Source organism: Coturnix japonica, chromosome 14 (assembly GCF_054131305.1).
Source record: "Coturnix japonica strain WE chromosome 14, WE-NBRP24, whole genome shotgun sequence".
Taxonomy (NCBI): Eukaryota; Metazoa; Chordata; class Aves; order Galliformes; family Phasianidae; genus Coturnix; species Coturnix japonica.
Window position 1 is genome coordinate 2,681,814 of NC_140676.1, and position 26,992 is coordinate 2,708,805.

Sequence of the window (26,992 nt, forward strand, 5' to 3'; positions counted from 1 at the left end):
CTTTTTGTCCCCTTTCTCTTTTGAAAGCCTTCTCAAAAAATGCTGACAATGATCCACACCCATTGAAGGCATTCACAGGGGCTCACACTGGCTTCAAACCAGCTCTCTGATTATTTCCCCTCCCTCCCTTGTCTTTTATCTCATAGTCCAGTTTGCCACAGCCACAGATATCTTCTTCCTTAAGGAGTCATTGAGGGCATTAGCCAGTTTCTGTCCACATTGGGAATTCAGATGCAGATTCCTAGATACAATGCAAGTTCCCAAAGACTTATTTCAGCACTGATGTTCAGAAAGCAGGGGTTTTCTCCAGGCTTTGGGGTGAAGGTAGTGGCACACAGCAGCCCTGCTAACTACCAAAGGACAGCAGAGGCAAACAGAGCATCACATTGTCTCTTACAGCAAATGAACACAGCAGCCAGTACTTACAGTCTGCATCTGCACACACGATGCAGGGGTTTTTTCCTCCAAGCTCTAATGTCACCCTTTTCAGGTTGCTCTTAGAAGCAGCTTCCTTGATCAGTTTTCCAACCTGCATCATTGAGACAAAGAAAGGACATGGGCAGTTTCCCCTAACAGCGTAAATGTGAGAAGCATGGTGCCAAAAATGACCAAAGAGCCTAGCAGGCAGCTGAAGCAGACAGTAGTCAGTGCTAGTATTCCTAAACGATTTGTTTTCTACTACTGTTATAAGCTGGATAAAGACCAGCCCTGGAATGAATGGCAGATCTGAAATGATGGGCTACATGGGAGACCTACAGGAACTGCATTCTGAAGTTACCTGCTACCTACAGCTGCAGTACAAGGCATTTGTCACTCAACACAAGCTAGTGAGCAACACTGGCACTCACTGGGGCTCTAAGGTTTATATATCATTTCTGCCTAATAATGTTGTTGCCCTGAAGTGCAGCTGTGAGCAAGGAAAGCATGTGATGACATGAAACTGAGTGGTGTAGTTGACACAAAAGAAGGAAAAGATGCCATTCAGAGAGACCTGGATAGGCTTAAAAACTGGGTACATGAAAATTCAATGAGGTTGAACAAGGCCAAGTGCAAGGAGCTTCACTTTAGTCAAGGCAATCACAGATATCACTAGAGACTGGGAGAAGAAATGAGAGCAATGAGAGCAGCCTCGCAGAGAAGGACTGGGGGAGTCCTGGTGGACAAAAAGCTGGACACGAGCAAGTAATGTGAGTTTACAGCCCAGAAAGCCAACAGTATCCTGGGCTATATCAACAGAGGGGTGGCCAGCAGAGAGAGGGAGAGGATTGGCCCCCTCTACTCTGCCCTTGTAATGCCCCATTTTGAGTACTGCATCCAAACCTGAGGCACCCAGTACAGGAACAATGTGAGAAGCTGTTGGAGAAGGTCCAGAGGAGAGCCACTAGGATGATTAAAGGGCTGAAATAGCTCTCACATGAAGAAAGGCTGGGAGCCGGGCTTGTTCAGCTTGGAGAAGAGAAGACTCAATGAGAGGAGACCTCACTGTGGCCTTTGACATTACAAAGAAATTTTTTGCCCTGAAGGAAGTGAGGCACTGGAACAGGCTGCACAGAGAGGCTGTGGATGTGCCATTCCTGGAGGCATTTGAAGCCAGGTTGGATGGAATACTGAGCAGCCTGATCTAGTGGTTGGCAACCCTGTCCAGGGCAGGAAGGCTGGAACTAAGTTGACCTTTAACGATCCCTCCAACCTAAACCATTCTGTGTTGCTACGAGGCAGCTAGCTGGCAATTTTAAATCTGCATTTCTCATGGTTTGCCTTTGTAACTCAAGTGAGAGTCCTGAATGTAACAGTACAGATCAGTTCTAGTCACTCAGTAGCCTAGCCCTAGAGACAGGAGAAATAAAGCGATGCAACATGCTGCAGATGAACATAGCTTCCCAAGAAGTATTACTACAAGCTAGGCTGGCCAGGGAGGTGCAAGTTAAACTGAAGGAAAGGAAGAAATCTAGATGGGAAAACTCTCATGGAGTCTAGTCTGTCATCAGCATTTTCAGGCTGGCGCTGAGCCCAAGCTGGGGCTTAAAAACTAAATCAAAATGTATTTTGAATTAGCTTTACTTCCTGGCTCAGAAACAGTAGCATTATGCTGCAAATACTGCAGAGGTGCAGCTGAACTCACAGATGGGTGGAGGGGGAAGAAAACACTTCTAAATTACACACACATTAGCAAAGAATCTATCTCCCTTGGTGTTTCCTGCACACCTATGGATTAGAAAGACAAGCAAAGCATCTATAGGAGTTTTTTGCCCATAGGCTCCCGCAGCTGAGGTTTTCCTTCTGCCCCTAATCCACTGGATACTCCTCTTTCATTAAAAACCCAAACAGATCCATGTGGGCTGGAAGAGTCTGTAAGCTCTATTGTTTTCACACAGCCAACATCTAATCCAGGCTAAAAGTTTATGATCTAGGATTTGGAGGGATTCATGTATCTGGATAAGCTCTAAGATTAAGCCAACTATCAAGAGAGTAAAAGCTCATTGTGAACTTTTACTTTATGGCGTTCACATTTGTTCCTATTATTTCTATACAGAAACGGAAGCTTAACACACCTCCTCTTTTGAGTTAAGTTGAGCAGTTAGTATGTAGACAAAGCCACTAGATGGTACTGTTGTTAAATGCAATAGCTTTTGTGTGTTTAGTGATTTACCTTTATTGGCCAAGAATTCCATTCAAGGTAAATAGCAATAATTAAGTAATTTGATTACACTACGCAATTACAACTATAGGCATCAGAATGGATGAAGTCATCAAGGGATCATAAGAATAATATTATTCAAGGAAATAAGAGTCTATGCTTGCCTCAGCTGAACCTACAGGCATTAGCACTTCCATTCTTAGCATGCTGCCCCTTCTTCAGGGTGTGTGTACAAACACTGTAAGAAAAATCTAGAACAGTGAGTGGAAAAACATTTATAAGCATGTTTGTTTGTTTGCTTGTTTGTTTGTTTTTTGTTTTGTTTTGTTTTGAGAATTTGCAGTAGCAATTACTAGAGACAAATTCACACACGTCACAGCTGAAGCTCAGTTCTATAGACCAGGCCAAGCTACGCATTCCATTCCCCTACACAGGGGCAGAAGAGGATGTCTGTAGGTGTCCAATATTTCAGAGGCCTCACTGCCACCCCCCTCCTAAGCAAGGCAGCTGTAGCTGTTTACAGGAAAAAACAAATAGAAAGGTGCTTTACTGTGTAGGTCTCAAAAGACACTCAAATGTTAATCCCATCCGCATCACTGGAGGAAGCTGTAGGCACAGGGCCATGTTTTTATTTAAGTCCCAGCTCCTAAGAGGTAACTAAAGCCAAGGAAGAATTGTTCAGGGCTCTGACTGACATGTTTTCCAGCTACATACATATGCAGGGCAGGATTAGCAGGCAAACTTGCCCAGAAGCTCCACCAGGTCAATGACATGATGTTAAGTAACTGCCAGCCTCTCCTGTAGACTGTCTTACCTTGTGTCAGAACATCTATTACAGATCTTATAGATATGTGGCAGTTTGGCAAAAACCCAGTTTACAGAGCTGGGATTATAACAGGCACAGGAACCGATAGTAAAAAGAGATGGACCTGACCTAGACAAATCCTGAACACTTCTGAGAACATGATAGAAAATAGTGTTGGAAACTGCTGATATTTCATTGGTATTATACATTATGAATTGCTGCCTTGGAAGAGAATACAAAGAGGCACAGTAGGTGTTTTATGAGTAATCCATCACCTACCTTTGTTGATCCAGTAAAAGCAATTTTATCAATGCTCTGATGGGTAGAGATGGCTGCTCCAGCTGTGGGGCCATAGCCTGGTACAATGTTCACCACACCTGGAGGGAAACCCACCTAAAATGGAGGTTAAAAACAGCTTTATAGAAAGGGATTCTGAGCACTCTGAAGCCTCTCTACACTCCAAAGAGCTGCAGTTCAGTTCTTAGTACGCTTGAATTACTTGCACTGTATTCTTATGGATAAGGACCAACCCTAAAAACAACCACAGTAATTTCTATAGCATTTCCCCTTGTAAACATTTCTGAAGCACTTCTAGGAAGGCTGTGCAAAACTCCTTTATCTATGTAGCCTCACAGAAGATAAGTGAGCAAAACACCTTAGTCTTCAATAATGAACAGCACTACCTGAATTTACTAACCTCACTGAAATCAGTTTAAAGGCACAAACACACATTTCCCTATTAATATACAAGAAAAAGATATGCAAAAAAAAAAAAACAACCAAAAAACCAAGAAGTCTTTAACATGACTAGTGAGTGATAAAGTACTTCAAAGTGCATGCAGCACTTAAAAACTGCAAGTTGCAGACAAAGAGCCCAAACTACATCCATCAGTGTTTTCCAGACTTTCCAGTAACATGACTGTGTTCTATCAGCTGGAATAGATGTGGGTGAAAATAACAGCTATGCCTAGGAAATGCCAGGGCTCAGTAAGAATTCTTGGAAGAGTCCCAGTGTTGAATCAAAGGAGAGCAAGTATTTTTGCCAAACTTGGTCCCCAGGTACTGCTTTGCAGATGGAGCCAAGGGGTAACTGAATGAAAGTTTGTTTTGAACAAAGGTTGACATTTGTGGTTCTTGAGGGGCCAGAGGGATTAAGAAGTCAGTAAAACCTCACTAGATGATGGGGCTAATAAAACAGGAATACAAGAGCAGATGGTAACAGACTTATGCCAGTTTCCACCACATTTACAGCCTAGATTAGCCAAATAGTAATTTTGCCAAAAGAGACAAATGGTAAAACTTCAGATGAAATTCTAGCACAAGGAGAAGTGTGGGACTTACTGGTCTGTTCTTTACTTCCTGAAATAATAGTTGCAAGGATTAAGCTCTTCTAAGCTGGCCCTTCCCAGCCAGCCCTTCCCTTCCACTGATTGCAAAGGCTGTTTTCCCTGCATTTACTAACAGCGGAATGGCAGAATATCAAACGTCTGCTTCATTCCTTTTGCCCTTTCCACATAAAATCTCAGTACATGAAGCTGCTCCTTCCTAATACAGAAGAAAACTGAAATAATTGTTTATGTACTACCTTACAAGAAATTCCTTTGCTAAAATTTAAGTTCTTGGTGTTTGTTTTTTGTAAATCAGGACAATCTGATTCTCCTACGCATGTGATAATGATAAATGACAGTTCAACAGAGTTCACATTTTGGCTAATGAGTTTTCAGAAAGAAATACTGAATGTCAAACTGTGCAAGTAATGGTGTGTTTGGAGTCAGCAGCAAAGCCACAAGGAAGCAAAAAATTGGTTCAGGTCTCCCCGAGCTAAATTTTTTTTCCTGTTTTTCTGCAAAAATGAAAGCCAAAATATTTTGATTGGCCTCATATTATTTCATTCAACCGGACAAGTAGATTTGCTTGTGTACGAAGATCACCTGCATCCTTTTTTTGTAATCTTTAGAAGTTGAACTTGTTCTTCTAAAAACCTGCAAAGAGTTCAGCTGATTTTGGGTGGAGAAAGGGGCACCTTCAAATCAAATTATTCTGCCTTCATTATACTTCCGTCTTGAAGCATGACTGCAAGAAATGGACAGCTTGAAGTTCAGCTCAAAGTATGAATCTTACCAGAACAGAGCTGCCATCTGTGGGCAAATACCATACAAGTGTTTGAAGAGCTGTATGCCAGAATGACATACAAAAGATCAGTTGCATGGCAGAGCTACTAGAAGTAATGACAACTGCACCCAGTGCTCGCTCAACTTGTGTATCAAGTCAATTAGCAGCAGGAGATACTCAAGTGGAAGTGCTTTTATACTTCCTTTACAAAGAAGCTCTAGGTGTCAATTATTAACATATCCTCCTGTTTTGTCTATCCAAGAACAAACAGAATCATCATTAGACTAAGTCCAACAAACAGACTTTTCCAGTTGAGAGGCAAAAGCATACCTCCAAACATTTTAGTTTTTGTTCACAGCTAGTCACATAATTAACTGTAGGAGGCTGAGGATGTATTAACCACAATACCTGGAAGGTACTGTGCACCTCCCACAACCTCTGGAGTATACATAGATCTGAGGGCACCCAGGGTCCTACATGACAATACCTAAACAACACTTAGAAATCTTAGCTTATTGTATTCCCTCTGTGTCACTACAGGAGTTGGCTTTAAAGGCCAGATGTAGCTAAATTGTTCTTTAAGCCACAGAAATATGAAGAATTGTTTCTTATGGCACTCACTCTGCTGTGGTTGAATTATCTCACTTAAAAACTCACTGTTGTCTATTATAACCCTTTTTGTCCCATTGCCTAATAAAACTGAGCTGCAATCTTTTGCTCATTTGGGAAAGCAAAAGACAAGGAAGAAAAATAAAAGCATCGGCAGCTCCCTAAAGAAGGAGGAAAGCCTACAAAGTTCTATACTCTGTTACCTGCCATCCAGCCACTGCAACTCAGGAAGGCCTTTGGGAAAAGAGGCAGAATACAGGTCATTCTCACATCTCACTGTATATTTAACATCTTTCAAACCTACGCAGACAATTCAAATTCTTATGGTCTTAGAAGAAAAGTATCTAGGTGCCTTATTCAGATTTCCTTACCTCCTTAATCAGTGAACCAATGTACAGTGATGTGAGAGGAGTTTGTTCAGCTGGCTTAATAACCAAAGTGTTTCCACAGCACAGCGCCGGTGCCATCTTCCAAACCAGCATCAGCAATGGGAAGTTCCACTGCAAGAACACAAGGTCATTCGGATCAGCCACCTACTCATTTCCATGCAGCACTTCCCCCACCTTCAGACAGCTCAGGGAGAAACCAGCAACTGGGAGCATAGCCATAAAGAAAAGTGTTTGCTTACAATACTGCATTTCCTTGGACTACAGAGTGTATCTTCTTCTACTCCACTGAGATCCCCAATATTGTTGGCAGTCCTCAAGTTAACTCTAAGTCAAACAAATCTTTGCATGATGCGACCTCATTGTTCACAGAAGTCTGATCACACTTCCGTAAGATTTTGTCTTTTCACAGAAACCATGGTGGAGGTAGTGTTCTGATGCATCACTTTTGTACAGTCTTTATATGGGAGAACTGAAGCTGTTCATTGAAAGAAACTCAGTTTTCTGTATTCTCTAATCCCTGAGGAGTTACAAGTTACATATTACCATTCATTTTCAGGTTTATAATTAGAAAACTTCAGCGGGTTGCTCAGTCATGGAAGCCCAAGACAGCTCTTATTCTCCCTTCATTCTGTAAAACACTCCTTTCCAATTAGTTTTCTTATTTGGAATCAGGAACAAGTCCACATCAGCTTCCTCTGTGCTAATCTGTTTCATGGTCATGTGCATTTGCAGATCTTGGAGCCTAAGCAAGAAGTGGAAAATCTAGCTCACATTGAATCTCAGTAAAGGTCATTTGGCAACAGAAAGGATTTCTTCATTAAAAATAATTAATACTGTTTCAGGGATGATGGAAGCAAGCCAGTAAGGGGACTTCTTGTCAAGCCTCAAGCTAGCAAGAAAGAAGCCAAGTATGTCAGGAATCCACAAATTCACACTTAGAAATGAATTAGCAGTTTAGATTTCAAGAGATGAGTTCTGTTCTAACCCAGTAGTCCTGAGATAAAGTGGAACTTCAATTGATGTGCTGTTCTTCAGCTTTCCTCTCCCCGTTTTTCAGACCTGTTCCATTTCAGTGATTTCTCCAATGGCCACAGTCTATGATTTACCTATTTGTCTTTTTCTCCTAAGCCCTCTTGAAGGCCTGAATTCTCATATTTGGCCACCTGCATCTTCACTACTTTTCTACACTTTCAGAGCACAACACAACTCCACCAAGATCTTCCTATTGCAGAATGGTGAAAGTAACAGTTAGAAATGGATATGAAGGCTGCCTGACAATATCACCCTGCAATAAAGTTCAGTCATATGATGCATATGATGCACCTTCTAAAAAGTGCCCTCACTAAGAAGGTTGTTTAAGCATAGTCAAGCCACAGTAAAAAATGATTGTTAACTGATCTAGGGAGACTCACAGAACCTTTATATCAGGTTGGAGTAATCACATCCACTGACTGTTCATGTTAGTGATCAAACTGTTAAAAAAAAAATTGAAGAAGATTCGCTCTAAGTAAACTGGAGACAGATATGGCTTTGTTGACCATAATGATGCTTTTTGCAAACAGTGTATAACTTGAGATAAATCTGGTCTTATTATTGTATTTATTGCTAGTGTGAGGTCCACCTGAAATCCTAGAAGTCCCACTATTTTCCCTTGCAGTGGCCCTCCAAAGCATCCTACGTGCAGGCTTTTAAAGTGATCAGTTCTGAAAGCGCTTCTGAGTGCCAAAGGTGGTTTAAGTATAACAGCAAAATATCTTTTAATTGATGATCAATTAAACTTATGACGCTGATGATAACTGTTGATAAACCTGATGTTTTGATATTAAGTCATGGATTCTAGCTGCTTATAAGCAGACACTTCTGTTCAAGCAGAAAAGCTGCGCAGATGTCATTAAGCCAAATGCCTGGTAACCAGTAACAACTGTCTCCCAACTTGTCTAACCCTCATAGGGCAAAAAAGACTGTACCATCTTATTGGCAGGTTTACAAGCTCAGTCCAGCTGAAGAAAAGTTTCTCCAGATGTCTTTGGGAATTGGTCCAGACTTGGTATCCCCACGGTCCAGAAAATCCCAAAACACATATGCATTTTATCCCATCTCACTTATAACCTGATCCCAAGGGTCAAAATATTCCATGGATTCCACTGATCCAAGTATCTAAAGAATCTTGGCACAACACCGCTTGCCTCACGGCCTGTAGGATACCATGTTCAAAGCATTTTACAACCAGACAGGAACAAACTCTGTCTCCCATGTAGCTGTAAAGTCTTTCTGGTTGTCTGTTTAAACAGAGCAAGCAGCATGTACTAAAACTGGAGGTATTCCAAGAACTAGCCACGCTGTCCCCTCAGCAGACAAAGAGACCTCAAAGAAAAACTGCATTCTGTGAGATTTAATCACAGAAAGCTCAGAGAACAGCCAAGAGTTATTAATAATGGATATGATTTGAAACTCCAAACTATGCATCAGCTCTAGGCAGCTAGGAGCTAGCACATGTAATGACAAAGATGGTTGTCCTAGCAGTTGACGAGTCAGAGAGCTCTGACTGGTCTCTGGTGACTGCTGTCATCCTTAGAGAGGAACAGAGCAACTGATTAGAAGACCCACCCATTCACTGCAGCGGATTTTGCATTGCCAAGAGCAATTGGCATGGGGGTAAAACAAGAAACTACATCAAGCAATTGAAATGGGAGTTCACTGCAGAACAGCTGCACTTAACTAGGAATCAAATGGCTGCAGTACAAGATAGGGAAGTACACATACACTTCCTCCATTTCTAAGGGCACCATTGATGTTACTTACTGGAGTTATAGCTCCACAAACACCCATTGGTTCATGCCTGGTGAAACAGACAAAGTTTTCATCTGCAAAACAAAAGAACAAAGGGGAAAAAAACCAACAGTAAAAATCCTTGCTTCTATAGGAACAGTTAAGATGACTGCAAACAGAGAGGTTGAAGACAAATCCAAAAACCACATTAGACAAAGAATCCTATCTGTGTTGATCTTAAAACACACCTCTAGGTGACTTCAAAAGGATGATGATCCGTTTCAGAATAGGTCTAGGAGTGCAATCTGACTGCTTTAGGCCTGCAGTCTAGAAGATCTACTGAAAAAAACTCTCAACCATTGAACATTTGACTGAGTCCTTCCATTATATTCCAGAGATCTATCCAGGCATTCCTAGTCCTCATATGAGTTTGAATCTCAGAAGATAACTACTTAAAATCTACACTGAGACAGAAAATAAATGCCTTCCATTGCAGGTTTTCAGAAGCAGATCTTTCCATGTCTCTCACTTGTCCAATCAAGCCTGGTCCCTCTCCAGCCCTGATTTTAGGTGTGAAGGAACTTACCCACAGGGATAGTCCTGCCCTGGATTTTATCGGCCCATCCAGCATAGTATCGGAGTGTCTTTATACAGCCTTCCAGGTCAATGAAATAAGCCTGCAGAAAAGGTTTTCCTGTGTCCATTGTTTCCAAAGTCTGTAAAAAAAAACACCCCAACAAATTACATGCATTGTCAGACATATCATAGTTTTTTCTTTAAAACACATTTCAGAAAAAACACTCCCAATTTTCTTGTGTTTTTTTTTGCTGCAGAGACAGTTTCCTTCCATCCCTTTGTATTTAAAGAGAAATCTAGTTAATACAAGTAAGGTGGAATAGAGACAACTAGACACAAGTTGCTTTGTTCAATCATTGCAATGAATGCACATTTTTCAGAAGAGCCCAGGAGGTGGTTGTGGGTGGGACACAGGGCTGTGGTCTGGAGCACCACTCTGAAGGAATCCAAGTACCTTGACTTCACTGTATCTGACCTTCTGACACAGATGTTCTGGACTCCAGATGGTGTCACTAAAATCAGCCTGACCCACTTCCCTTTTATTTTTTTGCTTTGCTGTCCTAAAAGCAACCTCTGAAATGCCTCTTTTATCCACAGGATGATAGAAAACACATTTTTATTTTTATATTTATTTATTTTTACAGTGTTCTAGTAAAGTAACGTTTGGGCTCAGATCTGTGCTTCAACAAATGCAAGGGAAAAGTTACTTCACTGAAGCTGTGCTGACATTGAGCAGCTCTAAACAAAGACCAGTCTCAGCCTGCACCCTTCTCACTGTTCTGAACATTAGCTGAGTGAATACTTTGTTCTGCTCAGGTCATTTAATGGGAGATTGGTGAAAAAAGCCAGCACATCCATAAAGGAAGCAATATCCCTTGATAGATTGAAACATCTTTGTTTACAAATGAAGTCATACCCTGTCATGTTCCACAGACATTAGGGTCCAAACAGACATTCCCCTTGGAATGACTAGGATTGTTATCCACTCTGAATGTCTGCTAAAACAACTGATTTTTGTAAGTGATTACTTAACATGCAACCAAAGCAGCTAGGGCTGGTTTTCTGCAGAAAGAGCAGCAATGCCAAGAAAGTCAGCCCAGATCAGGACAGCAGAAAGCTTGAAATCAGTGCCCTGGTTTATGGAAAAGGCAGAAAATGAACAGAGCATATTCACACACACTTGTATCTCCCCCTTTTTATCTGTTGGCCAGAATTGTCTTCAAACCTGGAGTTTTTGAGTCTGTTCTACAGAAGTTGAAGGCTATCACATGGTTCACAGAGAACATATTGGGGGAAGAGACCTATCTTGAAATAGTCATGTAAATACTGACTTCTGAATACACCCCCACACACATTGCTCTCAGTGGGACACCAGCTCAGGAACTCTTGTATACAACAGCACTGAGCAACACAAATGCAATACTCCTAAAGAAGAGGGTAGCAAGGGTGCTATGTTGAGCTAGTGAAGTACAGATAGCAGCTCTAAGCTGAGAGATATTAAGAACTGTAGGTACAATTTGTAAAAATGGACAAGTCCAACATAAAAGCTTCTTATCAGCTGCAGAATAACTTAGCTGAGGTCCTATTCCCCCTGTTTCACACCAAAAGGATTCTTTTAGGACAAGATAGGAAATCATTAGCAGTAGTTCTTCAGTGCATAAGTCCAAGCTAACACAGCCTCACAGCTATAAAGAGATTTTCCTGAGCCAGTGCATTCAGTGGAGAAACTACCAGATCCCACTTGCACACATTTTAAACTTTGGATGACATCCAGCAAGAGTCTCTTTCCAGCCCCCTGTTATAGGGGAAGCAATTTTGGGGGGGGGGGGGGGAGAGGGAGGGAGGAAGGCAAATTGGCCTTGCATTTTTATAATAAGGACTGAGGCAGATTTGGTTGGTTGTGCTTTTTTTCCTTCCAGTGTGGTTTATAGGCTTTTTCTTGCTGTTGTTTTAAATATGCAGGTACTACCTAAGCTAGGAGATAAAAGAGCATTGATGAACTTAAATGATGAACTGACAATGAAAAAGCTGTCAGGTATTCCATACAGCATGAAATCTGGAGCAGGCAACCTAAGACAATGAGCACAGGAAGAATAGGAGCTAGAAGATGGGACCTTTCTGCAGGATTCCCTCCTCCTTAGAGCTCTTGGAAGTAGTGTGACAGGAGATGGATGCAGCAAAATGGGAAAGATGAAATTGAGTTATCAGCCAACTGCTGTTTTTTTCATTTATTTTTATTTTCACTCACCAACCACCATACTTACTGCCAGGATGACTCTGTCTCGCTCTAGAAGATCAGCCAGCTTGTGTAGGAGCCGTCCTCTGCTCAAGGCGTCCATCTGTCTCCACTGAGACCCCCTCTGGAATGCTGCCTTTGCTGCTTCCACTGCATTATCCACATCAGGCTAGAGCAGCATTGTACATAAGAAAATTACAGGTTACAAGGAAGATGTTGGACAAAGGCAGAGACCTCCATTTTACTCTTAGATTTATAACCAAGCCTGAAAGACATTTTGGGTTTGGTCTGGGCTGATGAACAACTTAAAGGCCAAAGTACCAAAGTAGAGTTTTTGAAGAGTAATTTTATGCAACTGGTTTGTTTATAAAATAATCCAGAATCAAATTCCTGCTGATACAGGATGTAAGTGACACCAGGGAAAGGATGGAAAAATGAGATCCCAATTCTGTTCCCACTGGAGCTTCCCTAAGCTTGACAGAGTATTGTCCTCCATCAATCAGTCTGGTCTACACAAAGGTGGGAAGGAAAGTCCCCCATGAGAGAGATCAGTTTTATCCAGGGGAATAATCATCATCCCACCACTACATCCCACTTGAACACATGCCAGTAACATCAAACAAACAAACAAGCTCCCTTAGATCCCGGATTGCTCTTCAAGATTATTTTTACCAGATGGGAGGGTTTTTGTTGTCTAGCGCTCTGACAGTCATTTCACTTACCCAGACTTAGAGCCACTCTCCCAAATGCTTTACTGCATGCAGGACCAAATCTAACTCTGTTTTCAGAAGTTGCTACTTAAGAAGGCAACAAATTCCATCTCTTCCCATGCTGTTGACCCCAACAAAACTTCATGTGATGCTCTGGACACAGGACAGCCCTGACTCCTCCTCTCAAGGCTTGTCTATTCAGATCTGACCACACTAGATTTGGCTATTTTGCACAGACCCAGCAAGGACTGGCTCTTCTCCCATCACAAGAAAGCCTGTTTTGCTCAACCAAGAAAAGCATTACAGGGAGGTATGCTTGACTTAGAGCAAGTCATTATCCACTGAAGTACCACCTTAAACTAAATTTTGCTCTTTCTTCACAAGATTGCACAGCTTTAAAGTACTCTGACATATACTGCCAGGAAAACTACACCCTTTTAAAAGGGCATTGATGGGGAAACAATTGCAAGAGACTTGTGCTGCTACAAGAGGTAAAGAATGGCTCTGCTCAAGCAAGCATGGCTACAAAGCAGAGGTAGCAAGCAGCCACCATATGCAGGCAGGCACATCCTGCCTGGTGCCTGTACCCACAGGCCGAACAGGGTTTCAGAGTAGTTCACTCCTATCCAGCTAATCTGAATTCAAACTCAAATGCCACAGAAGCCAAGAGGCACCACCAGCTACTGCACACTTGTGTGCTCCTCATCCTCCCTTCCGGAATGAGGGCTTAAGCTAAAATAAAGCAACATTGTAAGACACAAAGCAGATGAGAAACAGGAGAATGCATCAGGTTTAAAGCAGCAATAAATCACCTCCTGAGATCAGGTTAGGAGCACCAAGACTTCATGGCCATGGTGCTGAGCCTGGTACTCACAGCAGTAAGAACGATATGTCTGCATGGGCAAAGGACTTCAGACTCCACCCTCAAAGAACAGGAGTACCCAAGCCCTGCTATGGCTCCTGTAAGTGGTAGCAGTGGTCTGGTGAAGCCCAAAAGGACCAAGCTCTCCTGTCTTTCATTTTGATGGCGGACTGTCTGGAGCCTCTTTCCCCTAAAAGCACTTGTACTGGGTAGAAAAAAAAAACAAAAAACAACAAAAACAAGCAAACAAAACCATAAAAGTAATGGCCTTTATTCATCTCCTGCAGAGACTACAACCTGACACACTCGTACTTTTGGAGGCATGGCAAAAGGCATATCTTAACAGATAGAAGTGTCATAGTGATACCAACCAAATGCCCTGGGGTGAATATTTACTGAAACTGTGTTCATTCTCAACCCTTTTTCTTGGATTTGCAGAGCATGCACAGCAACTTAGAGTACAGCCACTATTACAAACAAAAGCTCCCACAAAACACCCTCAGGGGTAGCACCACCAAGCGAGACCTTGTGAGCTCACACAGTTTCTATAGGCCTGAGAGACCAGCAAAAACAAGGAAGTCCTCCAGCAAGGCTGAAATGCTGCTCTTAATCCATCCTGTTATGACTAGACATTACGGGAGTCTGAATGGTGTGCTCATTACAGGCATGTTGCAATAGGTAGGCACAATGCGTGACAAAGACAGACTTCTAACTGTCAGAGTGCCAAGGACACCCTGCAGCATACAAAACCACAAAGAGGTCCATGCAACCTGTTGCTCAGTTTTGATCTATACAGATTTATTATTACATAAAAAGCTTTACTAAGAGAACATTGAAGTTGCAAAGTCAAGCAATGCAGGATTGGGAAATGCCAGCAAACCTTCATACCCACCCTGAATGTTTGCATTATGATACAAGCCCCAGTTACACAACTGCATGCCATTTTGCCCTGATCAAACTCATGATTTCTTTGTTCTAAGCTATGTCCTCCAGCTTCCTTCTCTACTTCAAATTCTGCTCACCACTGGTCCGCTTCTATGGAGTCCCTTCTTCCTCTCTCCTGCCTCAGCACCTGGCAGACCATCACCCCAGTGCCTTGGTGAACAGAGGGAACAATCTGCAGGAAAAGCCTTGCTCTGCTTCAAGTTCAGTGTAGGTAACATGGCTTTGTATGTCTGTAAAGAGACATACTGGGGATGGAGAACAGTCAGTGCTGACTATCTTACCTGAACTTCTTAGGAGAATCCCCTCTGCGCACATGCTCAGCCCTCTGCAGTCTATGCTTCTTATTGCTCTAACTTTAGAACCAAGATTTCAATCAGCTACAAAGAGCAACTTAACAGTTGCATTGTGAACTTACTGGGTGGAATAACACTTCTGCAGCCTCTTACCTCAGCCTATGCCTTAGTCTGAAGGTGGGCAAGATGCCTGTGAACAAAATATAATCATCTAAAGATCCACTACCAAAGAGCAAACTGCTCAGAAGTGACCATGACAGATGCTCCACAACACCATCTTGCTCAGTCCCAGCCATGCACCTGTGCCAGACAGCCAGGCAGCCACTCTAAGAACATAGTTCCTTTTCCCCCATCCTTGCTGGACATTAGAAAGCTACTAGAAGAGCTTATTTTCAAGTGTTACCAATAGGACTAGAGAAACAATAACAGCTAATGTATTTTTTTCCCCATCCATGATACAGTAACACAGCAAGGGAGGGTAGAAATTCCAGGGCTGCACCATTTCTGAGGGTCAAAAACCTAATGAAGAAAATAATTCCTTTTTGATTGTAGGTGGAGAACACTGAGATACTAAGCCACAGCTTGGGAGGCAGAAAGCCTCCAGGTATACAGTAGAACCATTTGCTGCTTTATCGTTAGTGGTTTTATTTTTTAAGTGCTGCTTCTTTCACCTGAGACTTCCCTTTATTCCCCAACTACTCATCAAGAGAAACTGTCTCTTGAATTTTGTGGCTTTTTTTTTGAACAAAACCAAACCTTTACACCTTCTAACACCAGCCAAGTTTCAGCACCAGACTTGTTTGTCACCACTGAGACATCAGCTGCCAAATTCCCACCCCTCACACGCAGCCCAAGCAAAACATACCCAGCATGGCCAGGGAGGGACAGGTTCCTGAGCAGGGTTAGGGAAGTAGAGTCCCGCTCCCTGCCTGCTGTGAAGGCAGAGCCAACCCTGGCACAGCACAGCTGAGGCCAGAGCCAGAACCTACCACCCCTGCTGCAGTACTCATCGACACAGCTGACCATGGTGGCTCAAGGAGACAGAACACTGAAAAGCACCAAATAACTCACCATTTTCTGTAGTAACAAGGAGCTTTGTCCCAACAGATTGGAGTCATAGATTTACTACAGAGATGATCAAGCTGGCTGTGAGAATTCTCAGGGTACTCTGCCCAGAGGGTGGTGGGACACCATTACATATCACTAGCAGCCTAAAAGCTGATTTAGACCAGGTCCCACTCCAATTACATCTTTTCAACTAACCCACTAGTAGGTCTGACTCTCCTCAGTTCCTCATATAAACTGAATTACAGTGAAACAAATATCTGATGTAAAGGGGTAGATGAGGCTTTCAGCTGCATCTAGCATACATTCTTGCACACCATTATTTTTACACACCCAGGAGTCAGACACCTATACCAAGTATTCACAAACAGGAACTCCCCTGCAAGCTGAAAAGCTATCCTTGAATTCAGGCAAGGGCAAGTCTCAAGGAGGCAAGACACAACACCGGCCTTTCAGTTTTGCCTAAGAGTCTTCTCTAACCAAGCAATTAAGAAGTATGCTTGAAATACTCGTGTAATGCTCTGTAACTGCCTGAGAGACACTTAGCTCAGCGAGTAGTGGAGTCATGGTTTCTGCCTCCCAAAATATAGTTGCGTCAGAGTTGCTTCAGCTCCACTGTTTACATACCACCAAATAGAGTTATGTACTACCCAGTTAATGCAGAGGAATTACATACATTAAGCTCTGTCTTAATCTACAACTGTCCTATGGATTCACAGATCCATCATGACACTAAGTCTCATGGACTGCTTTAGTGGCATATAAAAAGAACAGCTACCTTGCACACTGTTTGTGTAGAGGCTGAAGTCTTGCATTATCAAACAAGTTTGCTCTCATCTCCAGAACTGCCAGGCTCATGCAGACTGCATGTAAACTACTCCGAACATGATACATGAACGTTAGGGATGTACGTTTGTTGTCATCACTGTTACCTCAGTATGGCTGCTTGCTACGAGGCTGGAATGATGCCGAATTTCATTCCTGCAGTATTTGGTAGGCAGTTCCTATCAGGGAAAGTGACTCAGCTGAGCTAGACAAGACCGATCCCACCCAACCCATGTAATCCTCAAGCAGTACACGTAGTGTCCCAGCTCCCAGTCTGGTTAGCTGCATGCTGTTAAAAGCCAGCTTTTCCTCTGCGTGCTTTATGGAAAAGAACGAAAGTCCCATAAACTCTTTTGCATCGCCTTTCTAATAACACTTACCTTGTCTCCTTCCTCAATATCACAAATTTTCTCCAGTGTTGAGGGATTGTAGGTAGGGAACTTCTTTCCACTGGTAGACTCGTGCCATTCATTGTTTATAAATATCTGAGGAAAGAGTAAGATGAGCAGGACAGGTAGAAGGTGGACAACACTGATGCAGATAAAACAAATATCATACAAGTACTCTTCAAAGGTCCCAAGGCTCTTCAGTTTCCATTGATGGTGAGTTCAATCCGTCCCAGAGAGACTGTTTATGACAGACAGCAGTTATCCAAACTGAGCCAGAAAATGGACAAGAAAGTGTTTGTGCACCCAGTGTAATGCCATAATTTAGCAATGAGAGACACCGTTTCAGAAATCCATTTCCATGGGAACAGCAAGCAGACACCAAGAGAAACCCATACATAGGGTTGAGGTACAAGTTGCCCCTTGTTGCATGCTACAGGCAAAGCATCTGTGTGCAGTATTACTTGGTTACTCGTATCCTGCCCTGGGCTACTTCCACAACTACCCTCAGCACCACAGAGGAAAACAGAAACAAGCTTGGTTCTACTATGCCTTGCCACAGGATAGATAGAGCCTCCCACGTCACTTGGAGTCATCTGTGACAAGATTTAAGTGTTTCAAAATACTGCATTTCCAGAGCAAGAACAAACAGTCCCAGCATTGCGTAACTAAAAACGCATTAAACGCTAGAGTGTTGTTACACTCCGTAAACAGAACATGAATACCTATATACAATTAATTGATTCAACATGCATCTTATCCGCATTGCGATCTAACTTGGCAGTGTTATGTTTTATAAATAAAGATACTTTAAAAAAATCAAGATTAGATGAAGTAATCTTTATTAGTGGCTGTAAGCTAGTACTTTTACTTGGAAGCCTTCCACATTTGCAATCTTGTTTATGACTCTCTATGCACCAACAGGAGATTAATGTTGCATCCCTTACATTTGAAATTCCCACTGCTCTGGGTCATATTTTTTCCTTGGGCAGCTTTTTTTTTTCCTGAAAGGAGTTCCTCCCAACTGTTTCTGCAGAGAAGTATTTGAGACATAACTGGCGCAGATGCTGCACTTCTGGTCCCACCTGTTTCATACAGGCTTAGGAAGAGAACGTCGCCAAGAAGTTATCACATGAAGTCAACATTAGAAATATTAATTAGTATTAGAAATTAAAATGCAGCACTTAAATAATTGGTTGTTATGTTTGTAATAGAGAACACTTCAGGTTTCCTCTGTTTCTCTTGAAAAAAGTCATAATAAGCACGAGAGGTGATAGCAAGAAGCGTAAAGTTACAAGTCAGATGTATGCTCATGAACTCAGTACAGGGGAGTTATTCCTCCACCTCTGCACCAAGCATTAACTTTACATGAGAAGATTGAGATCAGAAAGCAACATTTCCATGAGAATTAGTAAAACGACGGCGACAGGATTCAATATTTTAGAATGTAACATATATGCTGACACCATTCTGGAAACCACACAGCATAGCCCAGTCTTTGGTGCCAGGAGTTGAAGCGAAACAAAACAACATATCAGCTGTTCACATTGCACACTCCAAATGCAGGACATAAGATTCTGGACAGACCACTTCCATCACACATCCAGGACAAGCATTAAGCTGCTCCTCAAGGAAGATCATTGGCGATAGTTTTCCTTTCCTCTCCCTCAGCCTGGTAGAACTAAAAGTAATATTCTTTCCTTGCAAAGCAGAAGAAAATGTGCCATCAGCTGCACACATCTGGTGGAACTCAGAGCAGAAAACCCCTCTGTTTTATGAAGACTGACTGCTGCTTGTTATTCTCTCAGATGCACCAGGGGCATTGGATCAAATATCAAATTCACACTTTTAATTAACATTGTTTCCCACTGTTAAATTAAGTTACAACCTCGATACTTTTGGCGCAGAGAATCACTGGGAAAACCCTGGAGAAAAAAAAATCGATCTTTAAAACAAACGTGGCTGCAGGATTGGATCCCTAAGGAATCTTTAAAAGCGTTCACAACAATAAAAATAACACAAAACAGAACATTTGGATGTTTAAGAAGAATCCTGATGCGGTGTCCATTCCGGACACAGGAAAGAGCTGTTAGCGCAGCATTACGCTGTTCTGTGATCAGCAGCTGCAGATCCTATCTGCTACTAAGTGACAATTTTATCTCCAAATAAATAAATATATATAGAGAGAAGTTAAAAATTAGTAGTTTGCATAACCACTAAGCCAGATTAATATACTTCAGTACTTTGGTTGCACAATTCAAACCGGACAAGCTATCACTTCTTACTCCTTCTCACTGCAAGAAAATGAGTTTAGAGTTTGTAGTTTTTCACCTTAAAATATTTAGCATAGGAACGTAATAGTAGTTAATACACACTCAGCCCCTCCAGCTCTTTTAGCCCAGCCATGTAACTGAATTATAACAGCTAGGAGCCTGGCTATTTTCCCCACTGTGTTAGAACACTTTTTGCTGGGAACAAAAAGCAACTCGGGGCTCACAGAGCTGAGTGCACAGGGAGACCGAGCAGAGCTGAGTGCTCCTGCAATGCCAACAGCACTTCTGAAGGACAGAGCTCCCAAATTGAGCTTGAGGGGACGCTTAGAGCTGTTGTTTGGCTTCTCCCAGAGCTGGCCAGCGAGCCCACAAGGAGCCCCATGGGGATGGTGAGCAAGCAGCAAGATGGGCATCCATAGTGCTGGCCTCACTGAGCTGCCAGCAGGCCCAGCATCACCTCACAGCCCTTCCATGTCCTCCTATGGATGCAGCCCTCCTGCATCCCCTGCTCAGTGCATCCCACAGGGATGGCAGAGCCAACCATTGGTATCCTCACACAGCACCCCTCCCAGCCATGCCTGGGCTCACCCTGCACAAATAGGACTTTGTGGAGCACTGACATGATGCTGAGTGCCACCCTTGGGATTTACCACATGGGTTCTGTGAGCTGGGATGGGGCAAAAGGGCCGTCAGGGCCACAGCCCTCAGCGGGCCCAGTGCTGGAAGGGCCTATGGGCATCTGGAGCAGTGCCACAGACTCTTTATATTAAGAAATGATAATACTGTTATTTTGTTTTTAGATCTTAGAGGTTGGAGCAAGTGCAGCTCTTCAGAAAGGACACAGAGACCCACTTGCTCTGCTCACTCTATCACCCTTACACCCCTATTATCCCACTATCTAAAGCACTAGGAGATGATAAAACAACAAATAAAGCTCACATCGCAGGAATAAAACAAAAAAACAACTCAAAAAGTGCAAACACCTCACACACACCAGCCCATTTCCCCCAAAACACAAAGCGACACCGCAGCAAAGCCCAGCTCACCTTAGTGTACTTCACCTCCAACCCCTTCAGAGGCCGTGGCAGCGGCGGCCCCTTCTTATCAGGCTGCCCGTTCTCCACAGCCCCGTTGATCGCGGCCATCCCCACCACCGTACTGTGGCTGACAGCTCTCAGCGCCGCCTTAAGAACGCCGCCGTTCTCCCCTATTGGCTGCCGAAGAACCACGCACCGCCTTGGGGCGGCCCCGGCCCTCAGGTAACGGGCGGCGCTGCGGCCGGCGGAGGGTCGGGGGGCGCCCGCGGGCCGCGCCTGCTGCCTCAAGGCGGCGGTCGGAGCAACTCGGAGCTGAGGAGGCCCCTGAGGGCGGCGGTGGAGGCCTCTCAGAGGGATGGAGGCACCTCAGGGCTTGGAGAGAGCGGCCAGTTGGCTTGAGCCCATGTGAGGGGCCCGAGGGTGCGGCCTGTAGAGCTCAGTGGGGACGTTGAGATGGATGCTCGCTGTCACGGAGTCCTGAAGGATATGGAACGTGTCTGAAGTGACAGATCTCGGCTCAGAGCCGCGTTGCTTAACAGCCCTATGGATAAAGTATGCGTAGGGCTCCGGGATGCTGGGAGCACCCTCACACCCACACACACATGGAAGATAATGCGGCATATTTTTCCATATAACCAGTGGCGAGGTGCCAGGGCTTATCTTACCAAATGTTTCGCAGAATCCGTAATCCTCAGCACTAGTCAGCACTTTGCTGCTCCAGCAGTCAGAAATCAAGGCAGATCGGCTGTGATATCACGAGTGTTAGTGCTGATTCAGAAGGGAAAGTACCATCAGTGAATCAGATCCTGCTTCCTGGAGCCCATGGGATGCTCCTGAGGTCCTTGTTCCAGGTACGACAGCAGAAATGTTTACACCCACTCTGTCCCTTCTTAACTTTCCAATTGCTATTGCATAGAGTCACTGAGGCTGGGAAAGCCCACTAAGATCCTCAAGTCCAACCCCAACCCACCATGCCCACTGACCACATCTCCACTCTTCTTGGACACCTCCAGCCATGGTCACCCCACCACCTCCCTGTGCAGCCTGTTCCGATGCATTACCACACTGAGAAGAAGCTTTTCTAACCTAAACCTCCCCTGGTGCAACTTGAAGTCATTACTTCTTGTCCTAAAGCCATTACCCCTCGTCTTTGCCCACCAAAACAAGAAAAGCATCAAAACTGCCATGGAGGTAGCACAATACAGATCGAATTAGTTTCCATCTGCCTGTACTTTGCCCACAGAAACACTAAGCAGACATGGAAAGTGCTTCTGTAATTAGAGAACAAAATACCTGGATGAGGGCAAATACAAATAAGAACACAGGGTTTCTGATATAGCACTGCTTTATAAGGCTGTACAAAGTAAATGATTTGTAAGTCAGTGGCATATGGATGAGCTGAAATAATAAGCCTTGACCAATATATGTAGCTGTGCACAGTGTGTCCCTTAGTCATGTCACAAACAGAGTAACAATATGTTCCACCAATGAGTTTTGGGCCCTCGTTGGGAAACTCTGTCCTGCCATAAACCAAACCAACACCACCAGCCTCAGATGTGTCCTCTGTGGCCAGTGATTATATCAGACCCACCACATAGAAAACACTCAGTCCTCCATCCTGCTGAGTGGGGAGCTCAGTGGGAGATGCCCTAAAAGCAACAGCAGGGTCTGTGTCAGAACGAGTGAGAGGCGTTTTATATTTGTTCCCATGCTCCAGGAGCACCACACCACCATTCACGTGGAAGTACTGAAAAAGTGGGTTTTACCTCACTTTGTAACAGTTCATAAATGTGTCAGAAACAGGGGGAAAGAGGAAAAGAGTCTGTTAATGAAAGGTCATGTTACTACTGAGTCACCTTATTACGTTCTACTGTTGCAGCAGTTGTTCTCAGAGATGTCTACAGTGTGTGCACTGACTGTGATAACCCCATTCCTCGTTGCTGTGTTGTTCTGCAGGGCTGTATCTCAGGGCATTTCTAGACTCTGAGCACACCAAGCTCCCTTCCAACCCAAGCTATCCTACGATAGGAGTCTGTGAGACGGTTATCTGCCAGCCAGCACAAAGACTGCCTTTCTCAATATGGGTCAGACATGAACACTCCTAAGTCTGCCACCGCAAGCTGTATTTGACCACACTGTTGTGTTCCAGTCTGTGCCGAGAGCCATCCTAAGACATGTTTGTGCTGTGATGGAGTGGTGTCCCTATCTGCTGCATGCCATCATTTCCTCAGGAATTAATTTGCTACGATTTCTAAACTTATCCAGCAATAAGAAAGGGAATATTCTGGGTGGTAACTCCTCCTCATCACACCCTATGCCTGTATATCTGTCCTATATCCAGGTCCCAATCTAGGAGTGCAGTGTGGGGTCATACCCAAATTGATGAAGATCTCTGTATCACCTGAGATCATGATGGTTCTGGGCAGCTTTGTCATCCCGCCTTCTGGGTAAATACAGGCTTGGCAGTAGGGCAGATATTCATCGACATGACCATGGTCTGCACTGAGCCCCATCAGCACAGATGTAGCCATTGAGAGCTACTTTATAATTCAAGCAATTGATATTCACCGGATACTTTGCATTTATTCCTATATTCCAAGCTGAGCAGAAGTTCTATAGCTGCACAGTTAGTGTGGCGCAGAGCCAAAGCTTATTCTTCTTTACATACACCCCAAAGCACATACACACAAACATGAATGCATGTGTGAAACTGTATACTCCGACGGGCTACCCAGGCTGTACGCTTCAGTACCCAGCAGCCAGGAGGGACCAGAACTTGCCTGTTTGTGTATACCCTGATGAGTTGTAATTGAGTGATCAGTGCTTTTTTCCTACAGCCACCCCCCTCAGGCTGCATCAGCAATGGTTGCTGCTCTTGCAAAAGCAGCTCCCCTCATGTTTTATCCTTAATGTGCAGAAATGGGACTTTTTACTGCCCGTTGTTCAAACTGCACTTTGGGCACAAAATGATCCCCTTCCATATGTATTTCCCACGTTGCTTACCGTAGCATTTTCTTTCCCACTAATTCTGAGAGGATGCTGACCCCAGAGAAAACAAGGCAGGAGGTGATGAATTCAAAGAAGGATTTCATTATGTTGGGTCTAAGTCACCTACAGCTGAGAACTTCGCATGAGAGCATTCAGAGCTCAGCTCCCAGTGAGCTCAGCTCCAGCTGTAATTGCACAACACAGGGGTTCTGCAGATCTCCCACCTTAACACCCAGATAAGGCAGAACACACAGCCCACAGGGCATTGCTCACCAGGGAGTTTAAGCTGGGAACTTGCTTATTTTTCAGTGCCAGATTTTGCAACCACATTATTCCTGTAACTTTGTTTTCTGGATGTACTTTTCTACTGTTTTACTTTATTTTTCCAGACCTGAAAATCATACATTTCATCACTTTGGGTTAAAGTCACCAACAGGATGGAGAAATGGCCCCTCAGATACCCTTCTAAAAGGGCTGCTTATTAACAAACATACCTAATTGCTTGTTTAGGTGTCTAACCAGTTACTTAGCTGTCTAATGGTACTTTCTGCTGCTTAAGATTTGGCTTCTACAGGTTTGGGTATTTTTTGCTATGAGTTCATTGAAGCCAAACATATCACATAAAACAAGAAAGAATGGTAATAACTGAACTAAGGCTCTCAGCTGTGAAATACATCGCAAATGACACAATGTTAATGAAAAATTCTGCCATTTTATACCAGGCCAAATTCTGTTCAATATTCATATGCAGTTTTGAAAGGGCTACAGCCTAGAAATAGGAGTTTTTTAAAGAAGATCAGGCTGCTGCAAAGGTCCTTTGGAAATGGTCTGTCTTACAGTTCTTTGCTTTATTTCTAGTTAATCCAGCCCTACTTGAGCTGTGCCAAATGCTATAAGAGCTGTTTGCGATGGGTGTGTTTGAGAGTACAAAGCAGCCTTACCCCATAAACTCACCAATCTCCAGTTTCTCCATCACCTTTTTTGTGCCTCTTCAGGTTAAGACATCCTTTGAATAAGAGACTGGTCTTCCATTTCTCTCCATGTCCACAAAATCTGCATGTAAAGGTGAAAATACACAACACAAAGTACTGCAAGATGTTATTTGGGTAAGCTTGGCGGCCTGTTTGTCATCTTAAACATGTCCTCATGGTGCAAAATAAGACTATAGGGGTTCAGGATGGAAGACAGCCCTTTTATACTTTGCCCTGCAATTACTTCATGAAGCAAAATACTCATGTTAATTTTCTTCACGTGTATCAAAGGTATTAAACTGACTGCACACATGGACTGGCCTTCTCTTTAGTTTTCCTGCCTCCAAAAATAAACTGGAAAAGTCAGTGGCAAGGAAATAACAAACAGCTGAGCGCTGTGAAAGCTTTTATATTAAAACAACTTCTATTTCCTTTTGCCATCACTTCTCTCTGCCAGGGCCAATGCTGGAAAATGAGGAGAGTGGGAGCAGGAACAGAAGCAAGTGCACGATAACCCACTAAGATAGCGTCTGGGCTGGGAAGCAGTTCAAGGCCTTGGTTCATTATGAAGCATTCAGTGCGTCTGGCACCGTGAACCACTCCCTGCATTGATCTGGCCATGCAGACCTGAGCATTATTTGCCTACAAACAGCTATTGTTAGTGAAAAGAAAATTTAAACAAAAAGAAAAACCAAATATGTTTGTTTCCTCTCCCAGATCGTGTTGCTTCCTACTTTCTCTTGATAAGAGGCATGTGAGGTGGGTACCCAGGCTTTGTAAGCCGTGGTTGCCTTGTTAGGAACTGAGGAGCCTGAAATACACTCTCCTCTTCCTTCCTCCCTGTCTCTTTGCTCTCACTCATCCTCACATCTGCCCCAGGCCCAAAGCCCACCCGCCCTGCATTAACGCCTCAGTACACACAGCTCACGCAGCCGATGCGACGTACCCAGTGCTGCAATGTCTTCCCAAACCAAGTGCCTGCAAACAGTTTTGTTTACAGGAAGAATCACTCGGCTTCTTAATACTACTTTAAAGCCGTGCCCGGCTGGCTTAGCCATGTCGGGTCTTCTCAGAGAAATAGCTTTACACGGCACAGTCATGAATCTTGAAAATACAGAGCAGGTAAACAAATATCCTTACAGAAGATACCATCTCAGGCCTTGATCCTACAAACCTCACCCAGGCTTAATGTTAAGCAGTCCCAGATGACTTCAGCACAGCTCCTCACATGCTCAGAGCGCAGAGCCTTTGCCAGATCAGAGCCTTTATGTCTAATTGCAAAATAAAAGGCAACTCTCCCAGTCCTATCAGCTGTAATGAATTGTTATTAACAAAACATTTTAAAATAGCCGCGGGGCAGATCCCGGGCAGACCCACTGGGGATAAAGTGATGTGTGCAGGCTTGTTGCAACAGGACCTAGAATTACTTTTTCTTGGACGAAGCACAGTGCCAGTCATACAAAGCACTATCAGCACAGCGAGGTTGTTTTCTTAGGCTCTGACCTATGCAAGGCTTTTGTGGTTCTTTGCACAGCTCCTCTGTTTGCCACCTTCTAGGGCTGAACCCTCATTTTTGCTTGAACTGTGGGTTAGGAAATGTTCTCCTCCTCACCTAGGGCACGTCTATAACAGTGTATTGGTTTCACATCATCCCGACCTACCTTGGTGAGAGACAGCGAATCAAACCAAACCATCACACTTGTCTTGCACACCGGCTCCACGCACACGACCCGGCCGCGGGGGTCCCATCCGTGTTTCGAGGTGGCAAAAAGGAGCACAATGAGCCGCATTGTCTCCCGGCACCGCTTCCACCAACGGCAAAGCTGGGGCAGAATCTGGGGGCACAACAAGAGAGAGGAACCCACCCAGGTCTGCAGCTCGCCCTGCTGCCCGCTAATGAAGAGACGGCCCAGGGCTCTCATTAGGGTCCCGGGGAGCGCACCCAGCCCCTCCGCGGAGCACCGAAGGTTGAGCGGCAATTCGGGGCTGGCGTTTGCACCTGGGGCTGCCTCTTTTTCATGGATTTTAACACATGCAAACAAGAGCTTTTGTTAGAAGGGACAAAAGCTGTCCCGGCGCGGGGCTCTCCCCAACACTGCCCGCATTGTTTCCCCTCCGCTGCTTCTTGTCACCCTCCTTGTCGGAGTTTAATGAGGACAACGAGATTTCGCAGGCTCATTTCGCACTTCAGCAACTTTCTAACACTTTCTTAACGAGGGAGAGGGGGCGGGAGGGCCCGGGGAGGAGCAGCTCAGCCCTGCGGAGACCCGCACCCACGACCGGTTGCCCCCAGCCGCTTCGCCCCATGTTTTAATGGGGCGAAAAACCTGGAGGGCGACGGGAATTCGTAGGAGGTGGGCAGCGACCGGGACCGTCCGCACGGCTTGCAACCAAGCGGTTCCCCGGCGCGGGGAGCATTTCCCGGAGCAAAAAGCTTTCCTCGGGCTCTATCTCCGCTCTGAAACCCTCAGCTCCCCCCACCGAGCAGCCGCGGGGCGTTAAG

General features: G+C 44.1%; 1 protein-coding gene across 1 annotated transcript in view; it reads right to left on the minus strand.

The window, feature by feature from the left end:
- Positions 1-20,655, minus strand: part of ALDH1A3 (aldehyde dehydrogenase 1 family member A3) — a 31,428-nt gene extending 10,773 nt beyond the window's left edge. Inside the window, exons 1-8 of the mRNA XM_015873450.3 lie at positions 20,540-20,655; positions 17,215-17,319; positions 12,163-12,303; positions 9,909-10,038; positions 9,356-9,417; positions 6,536-6,664; positions 3,723-3,836; positions 427-529 (exon numbers count right to left, since the gene is read on the minus strand). Of these exons, the coding sequence (XP_015728936.1) occupies positions 427-529; positions 3,723-3,836; positions 6,536-6,664; positions 9,356-9,417; positions 9,909-10,038; positions 12,163-12,303; positions 17,215-17,319; positions 20,540-20,638 (883 nt within the window). The 5' untranslated portion in view covers positions 20,639-20,655. The remainder of the gene's footprint in view (positions 1-426; positions 530-3,722; positions 3,837-6,535; positions 6,665-9,355; positions 9,418-9,908; positions 10,039-12,162; positions 12,304-17,214; positions 17,320-20,539) is intronic.
- Between the last annotated feature and the right edge of the window lie 6,337 nt (positions 20,656-26,992).